Raw genomic sequence first — 26321 nt, 5'->3', positions numbered from 1 at the left:
CAACATACCGTAGAAGTAACAAATTGCAGGGTCGCAGTTTTGGCAAAAACACCGATGAATATGTTAATTTATTTTGGTAATTGTTTTTGATATAATTTAAGATTTAAAGATAAAAGTACCATAAAATCATCTTCAAAGAACCTGGGTGTCGTTGGTTTGATTGAGGAATTGCTTACACAGTTGACATGTCTTCAAATCCTTCTTCAACGGTATTTTGTTAATAGTGTTTTTACTCGGCTGTATATGTGTTAATCAGCTAATGTTTATCACGTGTGCAAAAACTTCACATAATGGTGGTCAAATGTTTTGGTTGGACCAGGTTATATGTGTGGGTTTATTAAAACATTGTTGTGTACTGGTACGATGTAAACCCTTAAAAATGTGCAGGTTGGGGGAGGTACGCGTGGTCCAGACTGGAAAATATGTCGTGCGCGGAGGAGAATTTTCAAAATTGGTTAAAAAATCCGCGCAATTTTCGCGGTATTACTAGCAATCCGCACAAAAATATAATAAAGCGCGTAAAAATCGCTGCAAGACTTGATAACTTTTCCTGTTTGTAAATGCGCTTGGATAGAAACTAAACTAAACGGCTGAGGTTAAGAACTAGCTGCCTTTTTCTTACGTTCTCTCACGACGCTCTCTCTCTTGTGTGTTTATGACTCTATCAGCCAACATGCGGGTAATCCTGTCGCTGGTGACCAGTGAAAATTTTGGTCTCAAAATGTACTTTATGTCTCCCTGATACCCGCTGTATAATTTTTTTTTGAAAAAACTCGGGCGTTCGTGTCGAAAATTAACTTTGAAAATGCGCGAAAACGTGCTGCGTCACCGTAATTCGCCTGACTTGCGTAAGGTTAACGATTTATTACGTCACAATAGCGATATGTTACGTCACAGTAGTGACATATTACGTACGTTACAGCATGTTATAATCGTGTTTTTCGCACTGTTTTATGTTAGGGAAAACCCCAAGTCCTAACCCTTAACCCAACCCTAACCCCTACGTTTAACCCGTAACCTCTAAATCCAAAAAAACTAACAAATTACGTAATCTGTAACGTAGAAATCAAAGGTTGTAATACGCATTCTATGACGTCATAATCTAACCTTTGCCGGCTCGTGTGGAAAATACGGTGACGCAGCACGATTTCGCGCATTTTCAAAGTTAATTTTCGATACGAACGCCCGAGTTTTTAAAAAAAAAAATTATACAGCGAGTATCAGGGAGACGTAAGGTACATTTTGAGACCAAAATTTTCACTGGTCACCAGCGACAGGATTACCCAACATGCGTATGCCCACAGAAATAAAAGAATAGAACGCGCATCTCCAATGGCGGTAAAGGAGAGAGCTGATACACTATTTTTCTTTCGCGAGTCGTTCCCGCTTACTATGGTAGTCAATAGAATCCAGGGCGTTTTATGTAGTTTTTCTTTGTTTTTTTGAAAAATAACTATTTCCAAGTATATATATATATTTCTAAAAAAACATTTGTTTGGACGTTTTTAAAACAAATTATTAAATGTTTAAACTTCTTAAACAAGAGCTAAACTTTAAGCGTTAACCTACCGAATAACTAAATTGACCTAAAAAACTGGAATAGTTGTACCACTTAGCACTTACATATTAAAGGCTTGTGAATGTTAAACGAAAAACGCACCTGATTTTTCGGCGGGAATTCGTGGTACAAACTTGGCACTGCCTTTCCCAAAGTTGCGTGTAAAATAAATGTAGTTTGCCAATTAAACAGAATAAGGCTGTAATAAACCACCTAAATATGTTCGCTGTTGTAGTGCTGTATATTTACAATGTTTTTGTCAGCCAAGCAGCATGTTTATTACGAAATAGTGGGGATTCACACGTAGATTCATTGCATCATAATAGCGATTGTTTGACCTGGCAATTAATTACGACATAATAGCAATTCACACATTCATTATTTGCGTAATAATAGCAATTGTCCCCTTGATTATTTAGTCCGCAGGTGCTTAAAACAGGTTGGATATTTGCCTTTTCACAATGCGCGTAAGTAGAAATCGATTTGAAAAAATACTTGTACATGCTTAAAGCAACGCTTGTATTAAAAAAAGCTGGGAACCATTGTAGTAAGGAAATAAGGAATATAGCATAAAATGACACGCTTCACTAACTTATGTGAATTAAAATAATGCTTATGACAATCCCTAAAAAATATTTGCGATCGTTTAGTTGGAACTTAAATTGGTGCTCGCGTACCACATGGGAGACCTTTGCGTACCACAGTTCGAGAACCACTGGTTTATAAGCATAATTACATTTCCTTCAGTATATTCCCCAGTTGGCCGACTGGTCACCAACACACGAAGACGTACGCAGGGATGCAGATTATTCTAGGATATCCTAGAATACTTTCCTTCTAATCTTTTTGTATTTATAACAAAAAACGGCCAAGCTGAAACGTATAGCAACCTTTGAAAAGACTAGGGATGTGCCGAGCCGAGCCCGAACTCAAAAGCTCGTGCCCGAGCGTCTCATTTTTTGACGTTCGGCGCTAGGCTGAAAACTGGGCCGAGCGCCGAGCCTTATGCTATAATGTTGCACGCGAGAGCGAAAAATATTAAAAATGAAAAAAAAGTGAAGCTACTAAGAGATAACGAGACTGGTCAGCGTAGCTTTCTTTTTAATTGTTTTTCGTTCGTTGTGAATTTGCTCTCTTGCAAGTAACGAATCGCAACGTCAGCAATTTGCCGGTATCGAATTACAGCCGGTGTCGAATTACACGAGCGCCCAATGTTTTCGTATCAGATTTTAAATAAAAAGCCAAAAACTCTTAAACTTTTTTATAATGAAATATTATAAATTGCTGCAACCACGGTATTGCAACCACATGACAGCCCCCTTAATCGCATACACGCACGCAACCAGAAAATGCTAAGACGCACACACACACGCGTTGCATTCAATATAACATTCCTTCGCTTGGAATTAGAACAATTTTTCATTCAATTATTACGTCAGGTGTCCTATCGCAAGGTAACCATTAATTATGACGTTTCATAATATAACAATCGGGAGGAATGTGCCCACTGCCCAAATTGGGCAGCCAAACCAACCACGAGATCAAACCATCATGTATCAGCGTCACATTTTTACACTCTGCGCCGGCAGATGAAATAAAGGAAGACGCATGCGGTAGCATACATTCCACACGTAACAAACGAAGCAATCGTTGTGAATTTATTCTCGTGAAAAATGATGTAATGAAACTGTGTTTCTCGTGCGGTGCCATCAAACGATGTTTTTTTGGCTTCAGTCCAAGCTCGACCGGGACGATACTTTGTAATATCATATTACAATTTATGTTGGTTCCAATTTACTGATATCGTCGGTCCTCGCTCTTATATTTCCACCAATTAAAACTCACATAATCGCGATTTACCTGCATTTAAACTAATCATCAGAAACAAAAATTATACACAAACTGCAGATCGTATAGAAGCGAATAAAACACGATTGTTTTCAACAATCTCGTTTGTGATGTAAAGATCGTAAAGGTTTATTCTGACGTAAATAACCGTTACCATATCCGAGATGAACATGCGTAGAAACTTGCCAGTTGCGCCACTGGCTGTAACAATTATATATATTTTTTTAATTAAATACTTTTTGTATGAATTTTACATTTTGCAACAGTCGAAATTACGAAACGAGACGCGTCTGTAACCGCAAACCACGTGTTCTGTATTATTTTGATTAGCGACGCTTTTCGGCTGAATAGGAACGCATTCTCATACGCCTTTCTCCTTGATGATGTCATAGGTGCTCGGACTCGGGCTCGTGCCGAGCTTTTCGTTGAAGCTCGGCGCTCGGCGAACCCGAGCTTTTTCAACTTCAGCACATCCCTAGAAAAGACGCTGCAAAACGTTTTCTCTCGAAAGTCCCACAAAACAAGAAGCCGAATGTATGAAAGCGTTACAGTAATCTGATGTGCATTACTAGACGTACGTCATAATCGTTGCGCGAGAGAACGTAAGAAAAAGGTTGTCAGTCCTTTAACCTCAGCCGGTTAGTTTATACTGTATTTCTTTGGTTCGGTTCCCTTACTTGTAAATTAGGAGGTTAACAATTAAGTTTCAAGAATCAGACAATCCGCGCAAAAATCACTCGTCCGCGCAAAATCCGCGCAATTTCGATCTACAAAAAAAAATTCTCCGCGCAGTTTGCAAACTTTCCAATCTGGCGCGTGGTTGCGGATATTTTCTTAAATATAGCTTAAAATTAAAGATTGTTGCATTTAAGTTGTTCTTCTCTTTAACCATTCTAAAGGTACCTCAAAACTAATTCTACCTCCAATATTTACGAAGGTATAACCAAAAATATGATTTCTATTCTGCGTGGTTGCTGCTAGAGGTGGCCCTCCAGCAACTGAGACCTTATTTCTCTGATCAATTGAATTAAAAATTGAATTTTTAGTTATAACTTTAAAAGTATTGGAGATAGAATTAATTTTTAACTATTAGAATGGTATTATTAAGATAAATCATTTAATTTTAAGCTATGTTGAAGAAAATATCCGCAACCACCCGCACATTCCAAAGGAACCCCGATGTAAACATCGTTTATATTGTTGTCTTTTTATTTCCTAAATTTGCAGTCATTATTTAAAATAAAAATGTTTATGTCTCCTCACCCAGTATGAAGACCACAGGAGGAAATGGGACAAAACCGAATACGAGAAACTCGCAAACGATCGACTTCGTGATGATAATGACGCCACTGACAGTAAGGGTGGAGTTTGTGGGTTTCGGGTAAAGAGTTATTTACCCCATGTTCGTAGAATCCATGCAAACCTGCGTGTAAAATATATTTCCAAACTATGTTAAAAAATCACCTATTTTATACAAATTCTGTTTATGGTTCAACTAATTGTTGTGTGTTTACAAACTATGTTGTGCATACCTTCTGGTTTGTAAACAAGTTCCCGGTAAAGTGATCACAAACAACGCGGGAGCTCACATAATTATTAATCGGAGAATATTCTTGTCTATGCTGTTTCTGCAGATAAATCACAATATAATTCACCTAGTAGTCTGGACACGGTTTCCCTTATATTTATATCTTTCCTTTTTACTTCCAGGCACCGAAAAGCCAGTGAAGCGAGAACTGTTGAAAGCTCGCGATTATAAAGTTGACTTGGATTCTCGACTCGGAAAATCGATTGTGATCAGTAAAGCCACCCCTGCTGCTGAGAGTGGAGGATATTATTGCAATGCGTGTGATTGTGTGGTGAAGGATTCAATCAATTTTCTCGATCATATTAATGGAAAGAAACGTACGTTTTAAACATTAGGATTGATAATATATATAGAAAACTATAATCATGGTATTTAAAATAAAACTGTTGGTATCATTCATACATAAGCCAATGATATATCCGGTCAACTTTAGACCAAAGAAACCTTGGTATGAGCATGAAAGTGGAAAGATCAAGTCTGGATCAAGTTAAACAACGTTTCGAAAACAATAAAAAGAAAAGGGAAGAAAAGAAACGACAATATGATTTTGAAGAAAGAGTGAAAGAACTGAAGGAAGATGTTAATAAACATGTTTCAATATTTATGATGTTGTATATGTGTTTTATATATATGAATGAATGGTGACGTGGCATAGTGGTTAGCGCGCCTGCCTGTAACCATTTGGTAATGGGTTCAAGGCTCGACGCTGCTACCATTGTGGGCGTATGTGTCCTTGGGCAAGACACTTAACGGCAATTGCTCCAACCCAGTGGTCATTAATGGTTTGTCCAAATTGTCAGCCATACATAAAAAAATGAAAAAACTCCAAAAAAAATAATCACCTACAAAGTAACATACATGATAACTCGTAAGCTGGCTGGAGGTATTAAACCCTTGTGATAACTACTGTCGTTTTTCCGGCCACGCGAAGATTAAGTAAAGTACATTCATTCATATATTTAATAATTATGTGGTTTTACCAAACATCTTGCTCTGTTAGATTTATAGTCCTTGTTAAATTTCCCGCATGATGTCTTAAAATTTATATTTTAACTGTTATTCTTTCTATTTACCAACTAATGGAGAAATGTCAGCTTAGCACAAATTAGTTGTTGAATGTAATTTAAATGTAATTTCAATTTTTAATTTAAATGTAATTTCAATTATTATCTTTACAAACAGGAGGAAAGAATAAAAGCGTATCGTCGGGAAAAGAAAAAAGAGAAGAAGCGCAAAGCAAGTGAAATGTCAGGAGACACAGACATTGCTGAAATGATGGGTTTCGGGGGGTTTGGGGGGTCTAAAAAGCGATGAAACTATATTTTGTATGCATGTTTTACTCACATTTCAATCGTTGTCACTAAAGACACAAGTAGTTCTGGTCCCCCATTAACTAAATATATGATGATGGACGATGGTCGGGTTTTGCTGGCTTGGCATCAGATATGAAAAACATATTTTTTCGCATAAATTTGTTGTAACATCTTTGTGATTTCATAAATGGCGAGGGAATTGTTGTTAACTGGTTGAGATGTTTTTCTACATAAACTGTGGCGTCAAACATGTGTAGAACACAAGTCCTCAAAACGAGAACGAGTTAAGTTTCTGTTTTCGATTTTCAAATCAGAAATAAAAAAGTCAGCACGATTTGTTTGTGTGACGTCAATCGAACTCGTGATTCGCAAACGAGAGAATTAAAAGAAAAAGGCAATCCATGATACTCAATGAATGCCAATGGTGACAATACATATTCGTCGTAAAGCTGTGTCAGCTGTTGAGCTTTTTTCTGCTTTTTTGGGTTAGTTAGCTGTTAAATAAATAGGATAATGCGACACCGACCGCAATCGCCAGATACGATTTCTTTGGATTCCGATTTGGGTGGTGATAGACCACGAAACATGGGAAGCGCTACTGAAACGCAGCCTCAAGCAGAAAGCTCTGACGACCAGATACGCGGTGACTTGTCCACGCCGATCGTGGCAACTTATTTCGAGGAACGGATTATTGTTCCTAAAAGCAATGCAGCCGGGGAGGATGACAACTTTAACTGCGGTCCTTGTTCTTCTGACATGCCTGCTTTTTCAATGCGGAAGTTGTGGGCATTTACTGGGCCTGGCTTTTTAATGAGTATTGCTTATTTGGACCCTGGAAATATCGAATCTGACTTACAATCGGGGGCTATTGCTGGTTTTCAGCTGCTATGGCTTCTCCTGTTGGCTACAATCATGGGGTTACTGATGCAACGCATGGCAGCAAGACTTGGGGTGGTAACGGGCCTTCACTTGGCTGAAGTTTGCAACAGGCAGTATAGGAAAGGTCCCAGGATTGGTTTGTGGTTGATGATTGAGTTAGCAATTGTGGGTTCGGACATGCAAGAAGTAATTGGGTCGGCGATTGCATTTTCATTACTTTCTGGTGGTCGAATACCATTGTGGGCCGGTGTGTTGATAACTGCTTCTGATGCGTTTGCGTTTTTATTGCTAGATAAATATGGTTTGCGGAAACTTGAAGCTTTCTTTGCTATTTTGATTGCTATAATGGCAGTTACTTTTGGTTATGAATATATAGCTGTTGCACCAGATCAAGGTGAGGTTGTGTTTGGGACATTGGTGCCACATTGTTACAACTGTGGGGCCGACCAACTTCTACAAGCTGTCGGTATCATAGGTGCTGTCATCATGCCACACAACATGTATCTACATTCAGCACTTGTTAAATCTCGGGAAGTTGATCGCAGCAAACCTCGTAAAATACGGGAGGCAAACTTTTACTACCTAATTGAATCCACAATTGCTTTGTTTGTTTCTTTTATTATAAACCTTTTTGTTGTTTCAGTTTTCGCTGAAGCTTTTTATAATTCTTCATATGAACACTTAAACGCTACTTGTCAAAATGCAACAAATATTCCGAAAGCGACCGAAATGTTCCCGCTAAACAACATGACTATCAACTCAACAATTAGCGTTGATATATACAAAGGTGGGATTCTTTTGGGTTGTTTCTTCGGACCTGTTGCCTATTACGTTTGGGCCGTTGGCATTTTAGCTGCCGGACAAAGCTCTACAATGACTGGAACATATTCTGGTCAATTTGTGATGGAAGGATTTCTTGATCTTCGATGGAGCCGAACAAAAAGAATCTTACTAACCCGCTCGATTGCGATCGGTCCAACACTACTACTTGCTGTGTTTACCGATATACACCACCTTACAGGAATGAATGATTTGCTTAATGTATTACAGAGTCTACAATTACCTTTTGCGTTAATCCCAGTTTTACATTTCACGAGTTTACCGTTGTTGATGGGTGAGTTTGCCAACAATGTTGCATGGAAAATTATTGGTGGATTGATATCACTTGTGGTTATGGGGATTAACTTATATTTTGTGGTTGTTTATATTGGTAGGATACCTTACACTGCACTCATTGTTGTTGCCATAATTATTGCTGTCTGTTACGTTTTCTTCGTTGCCTACTTTGTGTGGATGCTCATCACAGCTGTGGTAAAATACAATTGCCTTGGAAACCAAAAGTATTTGATTCAACATGATGATGTTATTCCGTACGATGAACAAAACCCAAACCAAATCGATGAAACTAATTCAATAAATTCTAAATAAACTTGAGCCAAAGTAGTTGAATTTAATGTGCAATTTTTGATTTGGTAATTCATTACTTTAATTAATTGCTTAAACCTTTGTGTGTTGTATTAAATCATATCTTTTGTTTCAAATGTTGTATTAAATTATATCTTTTTTTGGCCAAATTAAACCCACAAAGTTTGGCCAAATTAAACCCACAGTTTCCTCCAATATTAATGTTACATCAACATTGTGCATTGTATGTTTTCATAGTCAGTGAACTATAAGCTCTTGCCGTATGTTTCCTACATTATATTGTTTCCTAACTAAAATGTGTCTTATAATACTCTTATATTCCTAAGTAAGTAAACTGTGATCTCCATGAATGAGTTGAATAACATTTGCTGCGTTTATTTCTTTCGTTCATTTCAATAAATTATATCCTTTATTAGAAACAAAATAAAGTTTGCACATTCTGCTCATCATTGGAATCGGCATCATTGTAAATATAAATGTTTGTTTTGTCATTTTTAATGTGATTTTTCTAAATATAGCTTTACATGTGCAGTATGCAAGCTTCATGTAATAAACACCAGCCAGCTACAGCACAATACATCAACATGGCCCATGTATTTTCATTGTAAGCGAACTATAAAAACTGGCACGTGTTTCTATATTGTAAAGTGAGATACAATTCAAACTAACTTTGAAAGTTGATAATAATCAATATTATTAAAAATTCATGTCATTGCAATGTATGTTATATATGTATTATCAATTCTTACAAAACTAAATATGTTCTTTCTATTTGCCATAAAATTTTGTAGATTTGTGAAAAAAATCTAAACTGAATTTCTGTTTAATTTTTACATTGATTATCAATTCTTACAAAACTTTTGTTATTGTAAAAACATTACATTCTGTAGCAATAATTGTATTCATAAAATAATTAAACAAGTAGCTTGTAAACCCAACAACAAGGTTTGGTGCTTTAACTCTATACTATTCTCACTAAATATTAATTCCTGTAGGTTCTGCCAAACTAGGAAAATGCTAAATGCTGTTTTTATTTTAAACAACTCCGCTGATGTTGTTTTGTTCAAACCGCTGTTACATTCTAACAAAGTTACCTCACCCGACGTATTTAGCAAACTGTTAAGAAGTTGCCGCTTACGTTTGCCGCCATGCTTAACACACGAGGATCTACATTACGTCAACATTGAGCGAGACAAAGTGTTTCTTGTCGTCGCCACCGATTCAGCTTTAACATCGGCGTATCTTGCCCTGGAGTATCTGGAACATCTGTCCGATGTCTTAAAGGACTTTTTCGGAGTCTTGACCGAAGAAAACTTGCGTTCCAACATCGGACTTGTTCACGAAACATTTACCGAGTCCACAATGTTTGGGATTCCTTTCATCACAGAATCTGTGAAGATAAAACCACTTTTGTGCAACGCTGTCAAGAAAACAAACAAATCAAAGACAGAATGGTTGACATTCGTCCCCGACAACATATTCGGCACTGTGCATAGCACACGGGAAAAGCGACTTGCTGCGAGTGATGCTTCAGATAAACCAGTTTTACGAACGCCCGACAACGGTGAACTCTTTGTGGATCTTATTGAACGAATGTCGGTTATAATCGGCCACAACGGAGTTCTTACCAACTGCAGCATTGAAGGGCAGCTGCATGTCAAGTCATATTTACATCATGCTTGCGATTTGGAAATATTCTTCAACAAACCAAACGACAACGATTTTAAAATGGATAAAATTCTCACGAGCGCAAGTTTCCATTCGAATATTGTAACCACCGAACTTCCTAAATCAATCAAAACGAAAGCGCATCCGGGTTTGCTGCGTGCCATGGCTTATCACGTGCCCAACGTCGCGTACGAATCGTCATTACCCTTCACCATGTACTCGGCTATACTGCCGCATGTAGAAGAGAAAATGCTGACGCTCAGTCTTAAGATACATTGCTCGCTACCCGTCCGCCATCCAGCCGTGAATGTACTCGGTTTAATTCCCATCCCTAGCAACGTTATGAATATAAACGGAGTCTCCAGCCTTCTAAACGTCGACTTCAAGCACGACCACAACCGCTACAGCTTCACATGTCCCATTTTCCCCGGCGATTCTCATCACAGCATCACTATTAAGATGGCGGTGTCGTCATGGTTACCGTGTATGTTGTTCGAACTAACGCGAGTAATCCTACAGTTTGAAATCCCGATGCTTTGTCAATCAGACATGAAAATATCCGGCCTTAAAGCGAGCCATGGCGCTCTACCAAACACTCATGTAATAAAGTGGGTTCGATATATTACGCATGCCAACTCGTATGAGTTTCGATTACAAGGTGATTGGTACCCGACGTAGCTGGTACGCTGTAATGCAATGTTTGTTCCACGTTTCCAGTTTGTTTCACTAGACCCTATATATTTACTGTCGGGTTAGGTTGGTTGGATTGTGCAAGATTTGTCGCTTAATGTTTGAACCATTGTTTGTGCACACGGCACGCACATCGGCGGTTAAATACTGTTGTGCAACGACCTCGGAATCTCTTATTAAAACATACAATAGCGTGTAATACTGTAAATACACTAACCCTTCGATATTTAACATAAGCATCTGCTGTCGCTGCCGTCTTTCCCATCAACTATAACAACAGCTTAAAACGACATTTTCATAAGTTACCACTCTACCACCGACGCCGCTATATATTGAAGATCAAACATATGGCGTCAAACCATGAAAAACAAAGTCTTTTAATAATGCGCCCATACACAAGGGAAAAAGAGCATATACGTATGTATATGTACACATATATTTATATATTATTCAGCGATTCTTGGTAGACATAACCAGTTAACAGCAATGTGATTGAGTGTTTCATGCACAGTGTCAGTGCGGCATGCTTGCTTGTCGTTTCACAACATTATTATTATTATTGTTGTTTAAACGAAACAGAAGTGAAAACCTTTCACTGTCGCATCTTATACAACTGATGTTCATAGATATCAGTTCCCATTGTTTAACTTCCAATGCATCGCACCAGGCCACCACTAGTTTGGCTTCATCATAGTGATGTTCTTTTAGTTCACCACGCCGACTTTGCTTTACTACATACGACGTAGATTTGGGAAACTTTTGATCGTCTGTGACTCTTTCCACCTTAAGCTGTGGTTCCATACTTAATAAAGTCGTCAGCACCATCCCCTCCACCACCCCTTCGTAACCACTGGTGACGCAGATACGAAACTCGTTGCCGCCACTAATATGAATGTGAGGCATCTTACATTAAGATTCTTATTCTGTTGTTGACTGTAAACGGTTCTTTCTAATCACTTTGAACAACTTGTCAGGTTTGCTAACGAAGAATAAACAGCAGTAATCTACTTTATAAGGTAAAGGCCCAGCAACACTATGGTGACATCATCGTGTTTCGTGAAAGTGGGACGACAAAACAAGAATTGTGTTATTAATAGCGTCATATTACGTAATGTGTTGCACGATTGTGTTCTTTTAAAACATTTATTATGACCACGTTTGTTACAAAAGTTACAACTATGCTTCAGCTTGTATTGACATATTAGTATGTAAGGGACATGCCCGAATGTTTCACACTGGAGCGATAAAAAGGGCGTTTAACATTAAAGGCATCAAGCTGAGTTTGCAACAAATATGTTCACTGTACTGCAACTGCCTGCTTAATGTAAAACTGTAAAATCTAAGTTTCATTGTTAGGATGTTTAACTTGGTAAGATTGCGAACATGTTTGTGTGGTGTGTCGTCGTTATTACACCACAGATATTGTCAGCCCATAATTACATCTGTTAGTAAGAAGATGGGACACTTTGGCAGACGAGACTTTTTTAAATAGAATATAAGTTATAATTTAAATCCTTTATTTCTGTTTCTGATGATATTTTCTTATAGCCAAACATTATCATCACATCCAAGCATATTTCTTGTACAGTAAGAGCATTTAAATATTTTATCTGCGTCCGCCATTTTCCCAGCTGTGTTTCACCGCGCCTGCTCGTACCGTAAGTTGAATTGTCAGACGTCGCCGTGTGTTCGCGCAACCACTTCGTAACGTTCGGGTGTTTAGCCAAACCAACAAAGCGGTAAATACTTTCTATAAACTTGTGTGGGTTTGCTGTTATATCTTCATATCTGAATAAATATTCAATTTAGTTGGCATGGGAGTTATGGCTTGTTATAGCTTGGCCATTCATAGCTAACAAATGACGCTACGCACGGTTTTGCGTCACATATGTGAAAAAAGAAAACTCATATGTAGATGTGCCCCCCCTTGAATTGCTGCAGATGTTGTCAAGCTACATTATAATGTCATATATTGTACAGACGGTTCCCCCGTATAGTTTTCGCTTACCTTGCAGTTACCGCTATTCCCGGCCAATCCCGAGTCTCATGCTCCACAGTGCGGTGCATGCCACATGTGTGGCCAACAGCCTTCATGCTTTCGTTGGCGTTAAATATTCGCGCCCTAGATTCGAAGACGGCTCTCGGGTCGCGAACCAAATGCAACACTTTCAGATCCAGAACCGGGTCGTCAAAAAATCTACTCAGAAAAATAAATAGTAGGATGGGGGAAGATGAAACACTTTGTCTGATGAGACTTTTTTTTTCCTTACTATTTAATAATAATCCGGAAGTAATGTTACAGAATTATTCGACAGTATTATCACGACTTTATAAAACGCGCGTCAAAGCTGATTACTGTTTTAAAATATTAAAACGTATGTAAAATAGAAACAGTAGATTTTGAATAGGTAAAAACTGCCAAATGGTAAGTTGCCAATTTTGGTAAACTAGTTTTAGTTTTGTAAAAAAACACTGAGATATAAGCATGAAGAAAATAGGCAGGGTTCAATATGACTTTAATTTGAGATGAAAACAACAAAAAAATATCGGTTTAACGTTATATATATGAAGTTTACATGGCAAAGAAACTAGCACAGCCTGTTTAACTCGGTAGGTTATAACTACAAATTGCAGAATACTGCTAATGAAAATATATTTCAATTTAGAGTCCCATCTTCCCCCACATTGTAGTTTTGTAAGTTTTCATTGCCAAACTTTGAACGATTTGCTTTTAATTTAGTAATTTACACCTCATGGGGTTATCAACTATAAGATACTGTCATAATAAAAAGATAATCTTTTGAAAATAGATTCGAAATTTGGTCATTTTGCACTTGGTGATAATTTATGAGAAGTGGCTTGTGCCAAAAACAGAGTAGTAACACCCAATTTGTAGCAAAAATAAAAACTTTATCAATAGTTATAACCAATTTTCTGTTATTACAAGTTCATACACATTTGTAGGATACAATATTTATCCATTGATGTTCGAACATTACCAATTTTCGTTCAAACAATACCAATTGTTACGCAATAACATAATGTATAGGTAACATGTTAAAAACTTTAGCAGTAGGGCAAGAAAATGAATGTTCAGACCTAATTTTTAAAGCGTACAGTATTATTTCGTGTTATTTACGTATATTCCTTATAATAAATACACCTATTAATTAAAATTAACAATAATTTTAAACTGTCCCATCTTATCCTGTGTGTTTTCAAATTTGTAAAATTACACCTGTTGTGCGGATCGCTAAATAGCTCCTCGTGTGTTTTATTATATTTTAATAAATTGATGTCAATTAATAAAGGAATGATAGTACTAATTCGTGGTATTACCCCAAAACTGCAATCTATTTTAATTTTGGAAATATTTGGCAATATGTGCTTAAGTGTCCCATCTTATCCCATTATAGGCCACTATAATATATATTGAATTGAACGACGATGGTATGGGAAATTATAAAGCTGACAAATGATCACCTTTTCAACCAAAACAACTTATAGATTCTTAGTGTTTTCACGACCCTTAGTTCGGCGGTTTCGCACGCCCTTGTTATTTTTGACCAGTCTGTTATTCCACCGTTTGTTGACGCCAGTGCTCTGCTGTTGCGACTGAAAGTTAAAACAATAAGTTGGGAGGGAGTTATATATCTTTAGGGTGAGACTACTCTCTATATAACAGCTATATATTTGGCATTTTACAAAAAATCCATTATACAATCTTGGTTGGTAGCCCCACAAACAACATGGCACATTCGACACATTGTATTCCATAATTTACCCAAAACAAAACCCATCTTTGCGGCAATTCTCGACGTCACGTTTGAAACTTTGGTGACTACTGCTGTTAATAACGTCATCGTACAGTGACGTCATGCCGGTAAAGTTACACGTAAAGATTTTATCCAAGACTTCCAACTTTCTTTGTGATCCATATTCTCTGCGATTGAATAGAATTTCTTTGAATGGAATGTTTACACAGGAAGCATTGAGAGGAAGACGATTTTACGTTTGTCGGTTTATCCAGGGAAAAGACAATGCCAAAATTTCTAATTCTTTACGACACGTACATACAATATAAATTTACCGCTCAATAAATATATTACGTTTGTTATGTAATTATTAACTGGGTTTTATCATTGTATACGAAGCAAACCATGTTGGTATAAAGACAAATTATATATTTTACATCAAATATCCTGAGGTTACGTTTGGCAACATACGACACCGGCCCATTGTACCCATGCATACACATATATACATGTATAGCTTCAAAATACATCGAGCAATTACATAACAAATACAACTTACCCGAGCAGGAAATATAAAGGTTCAAAGAAGTAGAAAACATTGGGATGTTGGTTGAATATTTGGCCTGTAAATGATGAGCCTGACCTCATACTGGTAACGATAATTAAACCTATCTTGCGTTTGGTTGAAGTGTTAATTATTGGTGAGGCAGTTTCACTTTTGAATATGGTAGTAGTTTTTGGGGTTTTACTTTGCATTATTTTTGTTGTAGGGCGGTGTGAACCATTTTGACGATCTAACTGCAACTGATTGTCCAATATTTTGGCAGTATCCTTATCGAAAACAGACTTTTCGTTGCTTGCTTTTCTTTCATGCAAAGTATCCAAAGAACCTCCATAAGAATCGTAAACCTCTGTCACTGTGCTGGTGTATAGAAATACATAACTGGCTAAACAAAGGCACAAAACGAACACACAGCCAAAATAAACGGACTTTAACTTTCTGGCCATATATCGACTTAATTACCAACAGTTTACCCCTGTAATGAAGTATGTTGCTGTACCTCAATATATATATAGGGTAGGGTTTGATATATTTTTTCCACATGTAGCGCCACAGAACTCCTACTTTTCTAAGCTAATATTTGATAATTTCATAAACGTTGAATGGAAAACATTCAACGATTTGTGTTTGAAAAAGAATGATATAAGCGACACATATTTTACTTAATACTTACAATGCAACATAATATTAATAATAAAACTTATTTCAAAAGTAATGGTTTAGGGAAGTTGTCAAGTGATTATTCCAAATAAAAACAAGTCCTTTCAAAACTGTTAGAGTAAAATGTCATAGATCCATATATTAATGGTGGTGATTCATACGATATAACTTGGGTGTAGGCCTATTAACAAATTATGCGAATTAAGATATCTCTAGCAGGCCGTGCTTCAATGTAACTCGTTTTGATTCAGATGTATATAATTTTAGCGAGACATTACCCTTGGTACACGTTAAACTGTATGGAGCAGAAGTTATAACGCGCTGATTGGGAGTAATCAATTAAGACACTTAATTCCATTTGTACTGAAAACTTTAAACATTTTAAAAATATATAATATTCACAAATTTATATTTTTGCCGGTGTCGCGGAAATCTGGTTCCCAAGAAATCTGGTTCCCATAGGCCAGAAAATCCTGTTTTATGAGGAATTCAAAACTATGCTGGTTGCGAATAAAAATACCAGTTGTTAGATGCGAAGTATTTTATACTCTAATTCTTTTTAAAGATTTATCTTCTTAACAAAAATGTATGCTGTATTTTAACATAAATTATACATAATGCCGTATGACCAATGACTACTGCCCGTATCACGTCATCGACAACAAATAAGGGCGACAAACCTTCATTTTTACATTAAATAGAATAAACTATCTAAAAACATGTCTACATGTATTTAAGTTAACTTCTGGGAACCAGACACCGGTGTCGCAGAAATCTGGCTCTCCTGGAAAACTGGTTACATTTTATAATCTGATTTGTTTCAATCAAATGTAGGTTTTAGCAGAGTCCGTATATATGTTTATATACGGACTCTGGGTTTTAGTGTTTTTTACGATTGCTGCTTTGTTTTTTAAATTTTAACCAATCAGCTTCCGAGCAGCTTTTCCCGCGCTTTTAATGTTACTGAGTTTTTGAGCGGTTTTCTGGGAATTGTAGCAAATATTTTGTGACTGATATCGTCAGGGAATTCAAGGAAATATTTTGAAACCAAAAACCACAATCTCTTCAGGGAAACAATCCAAAACTTGCTATCTTTTAATGGCATCAAGGTTACGGGTAAATACATTCAATTTATTAAATTGTGTTTAGATTTGTCGTAACGAGTGACCAGGTAATCCTTTAGCTGGTGGCCACCTGAAATTTTGGTTTCAAATTGTTCCTTAGGTCTCACTAATACCCACTGTATACTTTTCTTTTAAAAAAACTCGGGCGTTCGTGTCGAAAATTAACTTTAAAAGTGCGCGAAAACATGCTTCGTCACCGTAATTCCTTTGATTTGCGTAAGGTTAACGATTTATTACGTCACAATCGCAGTATGTTACGTCACAATAGTGGTATATTACATACATTACAGGACGGTATAGCCCAAAGTTAGTATGGACCAAGTTAGGAAACGGCGCTCGTGTCCGCCATTACGGAGCCCACAGAGCGTGAATCGCCTATACAAATGCATGGTTGGCATGTGTTTATTTAGTTCTTGTAAGCGATACAAAGCTAGAAAACACGTATAGCGGTTGTTTTAACATTTAAAATATAATTTCTAATATAAATCTTGTTATATACTATTAAATCTAGGAATTAATGTGAAGTAAATTAATATTTTGACTGGTTTTCGCCGTACAGTGTGGTTTAACAGGGTACTTTACGTTGGCGATTAAGACTAGCATCAATCAGCTTAGTTTACATATTAGTATATGATCATGCCTACGAATCTACAGAGCCATTCTTTACTACATTTATAATCCAACATTAGTGGACATGCAGCTCCAAACTGCTTAAGTACTAGCAGATAAGGTGTTCGCGTTTTCCGATTTCATAAAGACCCGTAACGCAAAAAAGGTAGCTTACTAATTCAAGCAGAGGACCAAAAATAGTAACTTAGTATTGTTTTCCTCAATGTCGCTTCGATATTGGGCAAATTTTACACAGATACCTTAAGTTTCGTTGCCGGGTATACGTGTTAAGTTTGTGAGCCAAAAAGTAAAATCACGGCAATTTACATGCAAAACTGCAGCTAGATACACCAGTTTATGGTAATGTTATGCGTTTGTATTTATGGTAATGTTATTTTTGTTTGTATTTTTATATTTTAAACATGTTCTTTTTATGTTTTTGGTTAGTAAACCTGATATTTTCTGTTTTTTTACTCTTTAATCGATTGAGTGTTCAATAAAAGTTGATTATTTTTGTAAGTTTATTATTGTGATAAGATATAACATTAGTAGAAAGCCATTTTTACGCGCAGAAGTGCTTGGTTTTTAAAAAATCGCAATATTTAAACGAAAAACAGCACCCAGCAATGATAAAATGCTATGCCGTGGGCTCCGTAATGGTGGCGACTATGACGTCATAGATGCGAGACAATGGATAACAAGACTCGTTGTTTTACAATCCGTTTCCTAACTTGGTCTATACTAACTTTGGTATAGCCTTGTTTTTTCTTCACTGGAATCAAACGTAACAATACGCATTCTATGACGTAATAATCCAACCTTCGTTTAATTCATAACGGCTGGTGTGGAAAATACGGTGACGCAGCACCATTTCGCCCACTTTTAAAGTTAATTTTCGACACGAGCGCCTGAGTTTTTTTTAAAAATAAGTATACAGTGGGTATCAGTAAAACCTAGGGAACATTTTAAAACCAAAATTTCAAGTGGCCACCAGCTAAAGGATTACCAGTGACGGTGCGTCTGTATAATCAACCTATCGGCAATTATATGATGATATTTACATGTTGTAATGTTAAGTTTTTTAAACACCGTAATCAACTGCCAGCATAACTCATACCCTTTCTATTAAATGCCGCACACGTTAATGACGTTATATGCGTGATTTTACGTGTTTTACATATACCTACTTTCAGCTTACATGTTGTAATGTCGCAACCTCTACGTTTTTATAAAATCGACGCCACTGATGAAATGTATGTAGTGTACTGTCACGTTTTTTATGCGTGGATGGGTTATTAGTTGAAACTTTTACCTTGCTGTTAGGTGTTTAAACAAACAAGCAGAGCCAAAGTATATTGCATTCACCACATTAATCAATGAGGTTTCCTATGTTTGATAACTATGAGTGTAACTCACTGGCGTTGATTCTCGGCGGTGCCGGGGAGGCGCACTCCCCTGGTTTACGCTACCTGTATTATTGCGTAACAACGCATTATCACGATCAATGCAAAAGCGAAATAAAAATAACCGTTCGGTTTACGTTTGCGTCGTACTTTAGCCTTATATTTACCATGTTTTTATTGCTAGGGATTCATTGCGTCATTATAGCAATTGTTTAACCTGGCAATTGATTGCGAAATAATAGAAATTCACACGTTGATTGTTTGCGTCATAATAGGCATTTACACGTTTATCATCTAGCAGAGGTTTAAAAACAGGCTGAATGTTTGCGTTTTTTAAATAAACCTTTACGTGTAAACCTTTTGTAGTTTAGCCTTCACATGCATAGAAATTTAGCCGGTGTATCGTAGTTTAGTCCTTACGTGCGTCTTGTTTTAGCCTTCACGTGTGTCGTAGTTTAGTCTTTACGTGTGTCGTAGTTTAGCCTTCACGTGTGTCGTAGTTTAGCCTTCACGTGTGTCGTGTTTTAGCCTTCACGTTCGTCGTAGTTCAGCCTTTACGTGTGTCGTAGTTTAGCCTTCACGTGTGTCGTGTTTTAGCCTTCACGTTCGTCGTAGTTCAGCCTACACGTGTGTCGTAGTTTATCCTTCATGTGTGTTGTATTTTAGCCTTCACGAGTTCACGTGCGTCGTAGTTTATCCTTCATGTGTGTCAGATTTCAGCCTTCACAGGCGTTGTAGTTTAACCTTCACGTGCATCGTGTTTTGCCTTCACGTGCGTCGTGTTTTAGCCTTCACGTGCATCCTAGTTAAGCATACACTAACCTTTTTTTCGCCCCCCTAAGATTGGTTTACAACGTGAAAAAATCGACGCCAATGGTGTAACTGTATTTTAACAATGTCACCCCAAATTTTACCCTGCTGTTAGGTGTCTATACAAACAAGCAGAGCCTAGACAATAAGGTACAACCTATTTCAAAGTTTGTTTATTTATATTTAACTTAATAAATGATTGGAGCAACTCTGCGGAATGAATTAGTTAAGGAAAACACAATGAACGAAATAACAGTACACTACATGCATTAAACGAACGACTGATGAATTTGTGGTTGCATCACCACACGTGGCATTCACGGGCGAACAATGCCGTGTGTGACGTATAAAGACGATATTCGTCTAGAGCCAAAGTATATTGCATTCACCACATTAATCATTGAGGTTCCCTATGTTTGACAACTATGAGTGTAACTGTATTTTTAATTTTTAACAATGTCACCCCAGATTTTACCCTGCTGTTAGGTGTCTAAACAAACAAGCAGAGCCAACCTTTGAAAAACCAGTACGATTGTTACGTCACAAACGAGATTATTGGTAAACAATCGTGTTTTATTTGCTCCCATACGATCCATAGTTTTTGTATAATTTCTGTTTCTGATGATTAGTTTAAATCAGTGCTTCCCAAACTATGGTACGCGAAGGCCTCCCAGGTGGTACGCGAGCACCTTATTAAGTTCAAACCAAACGGTCGCAAATGATCTTTTAGTGATTGTCGTGAGCATTATTTTAATCCACATAAATTACGTACAGCGTGACATTTCATGCTATATTCCCTACACCGGTGTTCCTAACTTTTTAAACTTAGGCGTTGCTTTATGTGTGTACAAAGTATTTTTGCAAGCCTATCTTATGCGCATTCGTGAAAAGGCAAATATCCAACCTGTTTTTAAGCACATGCAGGCTAAATAATCAAGGGGACAATTGCTATTATGACGCAGATAATCAACGTGTGAATTGCTATTATGTCGTAATCAATTACCAGGTCAAACAATCGTTTTAGGTGTCTATACAAACAAGCAGAGCCAAAGTATATTGCATTCACCACATTAATCAATGAGGTTTTCTATGTTTGACAAATATGAGTGTAACTGCATTTTAACAATGTCATCCCAGATTTTACCCTGCTGTTAGATGTCTATACAAACAAGCAGAGCAAAAGTATATTGCATTCACCACTTTAATCAATGAGGTTCCCTATGTTTGACAACTATGAGTGTAACTGCATTAAACAATGTCACCTTAGATTTTACCCTGCTGTTAGGTGTCTAAACAAACAAGCAGAGCCAAAGTATATTGCATTCACCACATTAATCAATGAGGTTCCCTATGTTTGACAACTATGAGTGTAACTGTATTTTAACAATGTCACCCCAGATTTTACCCTGCTGTTAGGTGTCTATACAAACAAGTAGAGCCAAAGTATATTGCATTCACCACATTAATCAATGAGGTTCCCTATGTTTGACAACTATGAGTGTAGCTGTATTTTAACAATGTCACCCCATGTTTTACCCTGCTGTTAGGTGTACCATCTTTATGGGTGAGGTCCTATAGTATAGCATGCCACAGACCTTGTATTTAAACCAGAGTTGCCCAATCAGCCAACAACATCTTAACCTGTGACAACTATAAGAATAAACTCCAGATTCCTGTACCTCTTCATTCATTTATCTACATTTGCAATTACTACTATAACTCAAACAAAACTAATTTGGCCTTTTTAAACAGTAAAACCACTCTAATAGAAAGCTGTGGGTAATTATACCATGCTACAATAGAATGGACAACGACCCATGTATTGACCATCATCATGCAAAAGCTACACAACTTGTGAAGGTAATTTGTCGTTTATATCCTGGGCTGGACTCGAACCCAGTACCTCCTCAACACTTGATGCACACGAATTAGATGCCCACTATAATACCCAATACAAAACAGGTGTTTGCACTTGTATGCACAAACATGGTAAACCAGTAAATTGTTATTGAGTTTATGATAAAATAGTTAAATGGTGACGTCAGAATTTCAAGTATGATGTAATAATACTTATATTATTACAATACAACTGTTCGATTATTACGTCATAAGCCACCAGAATATACACATATGAGGTAAGGTAGTGTATATGGTTACGAAATATGCGTTTCTTTATTTTTGAAGTTAATTTTTGACATTAATTCCACGTATTTTTTAAAATAAATATACAGTGTTTTATTAGTGAGGGACCTATGTAACAGTTTGAGTTGTATTGATTGATTTAGAGGATATAATAGTAAAGAGCCGTCGTGAGTTAATCCGAGGTTAGATTATTACGTAATAGAATGCGTATTGTTCATTTTGATTCCTACGTTACAGATTACGTAATTCGTTATGGGTTGTTGGTTGGGAGCTAGGCTTCAATATCTTAAAACGCCACTGTATTAAAGTATTTATAATTTATCTGTTTACCCTCTGTGTGATTACCTGTTTTAATATTATGACTTGCATGTTTGATCTAAACATAACATTTAGTTGAAAACAACATACGCCCACAATGGTAGCAGCGACGAGCCGGCCCTGAAACTGTTAAAAACTCTTTCCACGTTTACCTGCTCTTGTACGCCCTCTGTTGTATTTCAGCATGGCAAGTATAATCCGCTAGTTTTGGTGGCGCGTATTTTAAATCGGCGGAACGTAAACGTTGTGAGGATAACCCAGAAGTTCATAAAAAATAAATTAAACAGATTAGTTGTAAAGTTTGTTAACTTTTTACAATGTTGTAAAAATTAGGTTTGCAAAGTATTTTGTTCCCTAATGCTAAACCTAATGTAAACTGTGTACTGCCACACGTCGTGGATATTTTTTTACCCACAATTCCATAACTCCGAAACGTCAGAAATAAAACGTAAGTATATTTAATCTAAAGTTTACTGTTTGTGTTTTTTCCACTAGTTGTACTTGTAGCTGTTAAATGTTGTTCAATGTAACTCTTAATAATTCCGATTCAGGTTTTTGTTCCCAATTGGTAAACTAATTGCTATCTCCATGCTGCCGCATGTGGTATACATACAATTTACCCACAGTTCAAAATGTGGTCGGCAAACAGAGATAAGAAAGAATAGAACGCGCATCTCTAATGTCGGTAAGGGAGAGAGCATGATACACTCTCTCTCTTTCGCGACTCGTTCCCGTTTACTATAGTAGACAATGGAAGCCATGGCGATTTATGTAGTTTTTCTTCCTTTTTTTTACTTAATTTAAGTTTATAGGGAAAAATACCCATTTCCAAACATATATATATATTTCTAACAAAAACGTCTGTTCGAACGATTTTAATTAAATTTATAAAATAATTAAATTTCCTAAATAAGGGCCAAAGTGTAAGCATTAACCTACTAAATAACTAAACTGGCCTAATAAACTTGAATAGTTGGTATAGTTTTTAAAATAAACAGCTAAAACTACCACGCGCCTATCTTTTACAATGGAGACCAAGCGAAATGGGGACCGAGTTGGCGGTCACGTGAATAGAAAAAAGAATATATCACAGTTTTGGGCAATTGCGCGTTCTACTCTTTTTTATTTCTGTGGGTCGGCAACATTCCAGTATCTTCCATTGATTGTTTCACTTAATGTTATTTATATTACTGGGCGGGTTATAGCAATACCTAAATTTTATTGTGCGTCACAATGTGTTTATATTTACAATATTAACGATCCAGAAAATTGGTTGACAAGGTTATGTAAGTATTTATTAATTTTGTTTAATATATTTTAAGAAATCGGCCTAGTTAGTTTGTTCCCCAATTTCAAACCAATTATTAGCTCTATGCTGCCAAATGTGGTGCACGTACAATTTACCCACAATTCAGATATCTCGAAAAGGTTGTGTCAGTTTCTTCCATTATTTAATCCATTTTAATCTGCTTTGGTTATTTATATTACAGCACATGTTGTGGAAATAATTAAAATATATTGTATTGTGCGTTATAATATATTTGTAGATATGATATAATTTACAATCCAGAAGACTGTTTGGGAAATTTCTGTAAGTATCTTAGCATTATTTATTCCGCCTCGAATACGTATATTTATTCCGCCGTAATCTATTCCGCCTCAAATAATTATTTATTCCGCCTCGAATACGTGGTCGGAAAGATTATATTTAATTGTCTAAAATAAACTGCTGATATTATTCATATTACAGCAAGTTATAGGTATTTTTTTATTTGTTTAAGTATTTATATCTGTTTAGCTTATGTGTAATTTCCCCAATTTAAAATTATATTTAGCATGAAACAACTCTAAATTGACTAGGTGTAAAAACTTAGTCATTTTGGACACTAATGACAAACCAGCAGTTAACTCTAGGCAGCAACATCGATTAGTTCAACTGGCGCCATCTTGTTTCCAAAAACAGCGACGTTCGCAATGAATTTAAACGAACTTGTTTTTGTTTGCGATTTCCTTCTATGGAAAGGCGTATAAATAGCTTATATGTATCTTATCGAACATAGTTTGCAAAAAATATACAAAACTACCCTCATTAAATAACTAGAATGTATTTACCGCTTCTAAATATTATGCTGCCACATGAAGTGTACATACATTTTACCCACAGTTCAATTTCCCAAAACGGACGCTTGAACAGATTTTTAGTTTCTTCCGTGTTTTAAAGCATCTTAATCTGCTTTAATTAATAATACTAGAACACGAGTTATAAAAATATGTTTAATATATTGTGTATTATAGAATCTAGATACGGCATTATCAAGAACAAAGGATCAAAATTCCAATGGGGGAGCACGTATTAAGCTAATTAACATAGTACCCTAGCCTATTTACTACGACGGTCGACTGAGCTCGATTGAAAACAAACCAGAAGTAACAAACAAAGCGAGTTTCAATCATTAATTACTTATTAATTTGACGTTTTTATACCTTTATGGTTTATAAGCCTAAGCTTAGTCAAAATTAATATATCGAATACACTCGATTAATCAATGTACATTGTAAGTATGAATTAGCGCCTTAGGCAAATAGAAAAGTAATCGGTAATTACTCGCTAATTAGGTTATATGCAGTAGGGTTTATTAAATTATGTTTAGTTTAAAATTCCTTAAAAAGAGCAATCATTTAATTAAAGATTAAGATACATGTTTAATTTGGCGCATTTAATTAAACAGTAAAGTAATCGTTAATTAATCGCTAATTATGCGGTTTTAATTCTGAAAATTTAGTCTAAAAATGATAAATATATATCATGATTTGATTTCAATAAAGAGATTAAAGAAAAAATGCTAGAATTTAAGAATTGAGGCAAGTGCGGAAAAAGGTTGCGCAAAATGCTTCCACACGTGGTATATTTCCATTTTACCCACAATGCATATTTCCTAAAAACGTCACCGAATAGATTATGTTAATAACTTCTATTGTTGGGGTAATAATAATATTATTTATAAAACAGCACAAGTTACAGTAATGTTTGAAATTGTTTATTTTGTGTTATACATTTACGAGGATGTTAAACACTTTTTCCATTTTACAACAGCTTTTTGGCAAACCAAGCGGATAGAGCGATTGCTTACAATTGAACAAGAGGTGGCGTAAAAGAGGTAATGGATTGAATTATGTAAGGGGACAACGGGTATGAAAAATAAGAGCGCTTTATATTAGGGGTTACTAAGGGTTAAGTCGTTACAAAGCATCAGGGTTTTAGGGTTAGGGGTTAGGGGGTTGGGGTTAGGGGGTTGGGGTTAGGGGTTAGGGGTTAGGGGTTAGGGTTAGGGGTTAGGGGGTTAGGGGTTTGGGGGGGTTGGGGGTTGGGGTTGGGGGTTGGGGGTTGAGGGTTGGGGGTTGGGGTTGAGGGTTGGGGTTGGGGTTGGGGTTGGGGGTTGGGGGTTGGGGGTAGGGGTAGGGGTAGGGGTTGGGGTTGGGGTTGGGGGTTGGGGGTTAGGGGTTAGGGGTTAGGGGTTAGGGTTAGGGGTTAGGGGTTAGGGGTTAGGGGTTAGGGTTAGGGGTTAGGGGTTAGGGGTTTGGGGTTTGGGGGTTAGGGGTTGGGGGTTAGGGGTTAGGGGTTAGGGTTAGGGTTAGGGGTTAGGGGTTAGGGGTTAGGGGTTAGGGGTTAGGGGTTAGGGGTTAGGGGGTTAGGGGTTAGGGGTTAGGGGTTAGGGGTTAGGGGTTAGGGGTTAGGGTTAGGGGTTAGGGTTAGGGTTAGGGGTTAGGGGTTAGGGTTAGGGGTTAGGGGTTAGGGGTTAGGGGTTAGGGGTTAGGGGTTAGGGGTTAGGGGTTAGGGGTTAGGGGTTAGGGGTTAGGGGTTAGGGGTTAGGGTTAGGGTTAGGGTTAGGGTTAGGGGTTAGGGGTTAGGGTTAGGGGTTAGGGGTTAGGGGTTAGGGGTTAGGTTAGGGTTAGGGGTTAGGGGTTAGG

General features: G+C 37.0%; 4 protein-coding genes and 1 long non-coding RNA gene across 6 annotated transcripts; 4 read left to right on the top strand and 1 right to left on the bottom strand.

Moving 5' to 3' along the window:
- The first annotated feature begins 42 nt into the window (after positions 1-42).
- Positions 43-6641, top strand: LOC149724606 (zinc finger matrin-type protein 2-like). The gene is made up of 5 exons (XM_089891963.1): positions 43-209; positions 4674-4761; positions 5117-5311; positions 5428-5573; positions 6177-6641. The coding sequence occupies exons 1-5, from the start codon at positions 186-188 to the stop codon at positions 6306-6308; spliced, it is 585 nt and encodes a 194-aa protein (XP_089748089.1). The 5' UTR covers positions 43-185; the 3' UTR covers positions 6309-6641.
- Positions 6642-6671: 30 nt separating this feature from the next.
- Positions 6672-9606, top strand: LOC149724605 (natural resistance-associated macrophage protein 2-like). The gene has a single exon (XM_089891952.1). The coding sequence runs from the start codon at positions 6821-6823 to the stop codon at positions 8612-8614; it is 1794 nt and encodes a 597-aa protein (XP_089748078.1). The 5' UTR covers positions 6672-6820; the 3' UTR covers positions 8615-9606.
- A 16-nt stretch (positions 9607-9622) lies between these two features.
- Positions 9623-11205, top strand: LOC149724604 (AP-4 complex subunit mu-1-like). The gene has a single exon (XM_089891955.1). The coding sequence runs from the start codon at positions 9626-9628 to the stop codon at positions 10955-10957; it is 1332 nt and encodes a 443-aa protein (XP_089748081.1). The 5' UTR covers positions 9623-9625; the 3' UTR covers positions 10958-11205.
- Positions 11206-11280: 75 nt separating this feature from the next.
- On the bottom strand, positions 11281-15967 carry LOC149724603 (carbohydrate sulfotransferase 1-like). Its single transcript, XM_089891956.1, has 5 exons — positions 15284-15967; positions 14754-14912; positions 14453-14584; positions 12978-13166; positions 11281-12757 (listed from the first exon to the last, which is right to left on the bottom strand). Exons 1-5 carry the CDS (start codon positions 15730-15732, stop codon positions 12454-12456), a joined length of 1233 nt encoding a protein of 410 aa, XP_089748082.1. The 5' UTR covers positions 15733-15967; the 3' UTR covers positions 11281-12453.
- An 860-nt stretch (positions 15968-16827) lies between these two features.
- LOC149724602 (uncharacterized) lies at positions 16828-25607 on the top strand. Of its 2 annotated transcripts, XR_016386465.1 has the most exons (3): positions 16847-17062; positions 21645-23943; positions 24648-25607. It is a non-coding gene; the product is annotated as an uncharacterized LOC149724602 (long non-coding RNA). The 2 variants fall into 2 exon arrangements; XR_016386464.1 differs by lacking the exon at positions 24648-25607 and having other exon boundaries at positions 16828-17062; positions 21645-22651.
- The last annotated feature ends 714 nt before the right edge of the window (positions 25608-26321 follow it).

This window comes from Ciona robusta, chromosome 14, assembly GCF_009617815.1.
Source record: "Ciona robusta chromosome 14, ASM961781v2".
Lineage (NCBI taxonomy): Eukaryota > Metazoa > Chordata > Ascidiacea > Phlebobranchia > Cionidae > Ciona > Ciona robusta.
The sequence above is the reverse complement of the archived record's forward strand: the minus strand, read 5'-3'. Positions and strand labels throughout refer to the sequence as shown.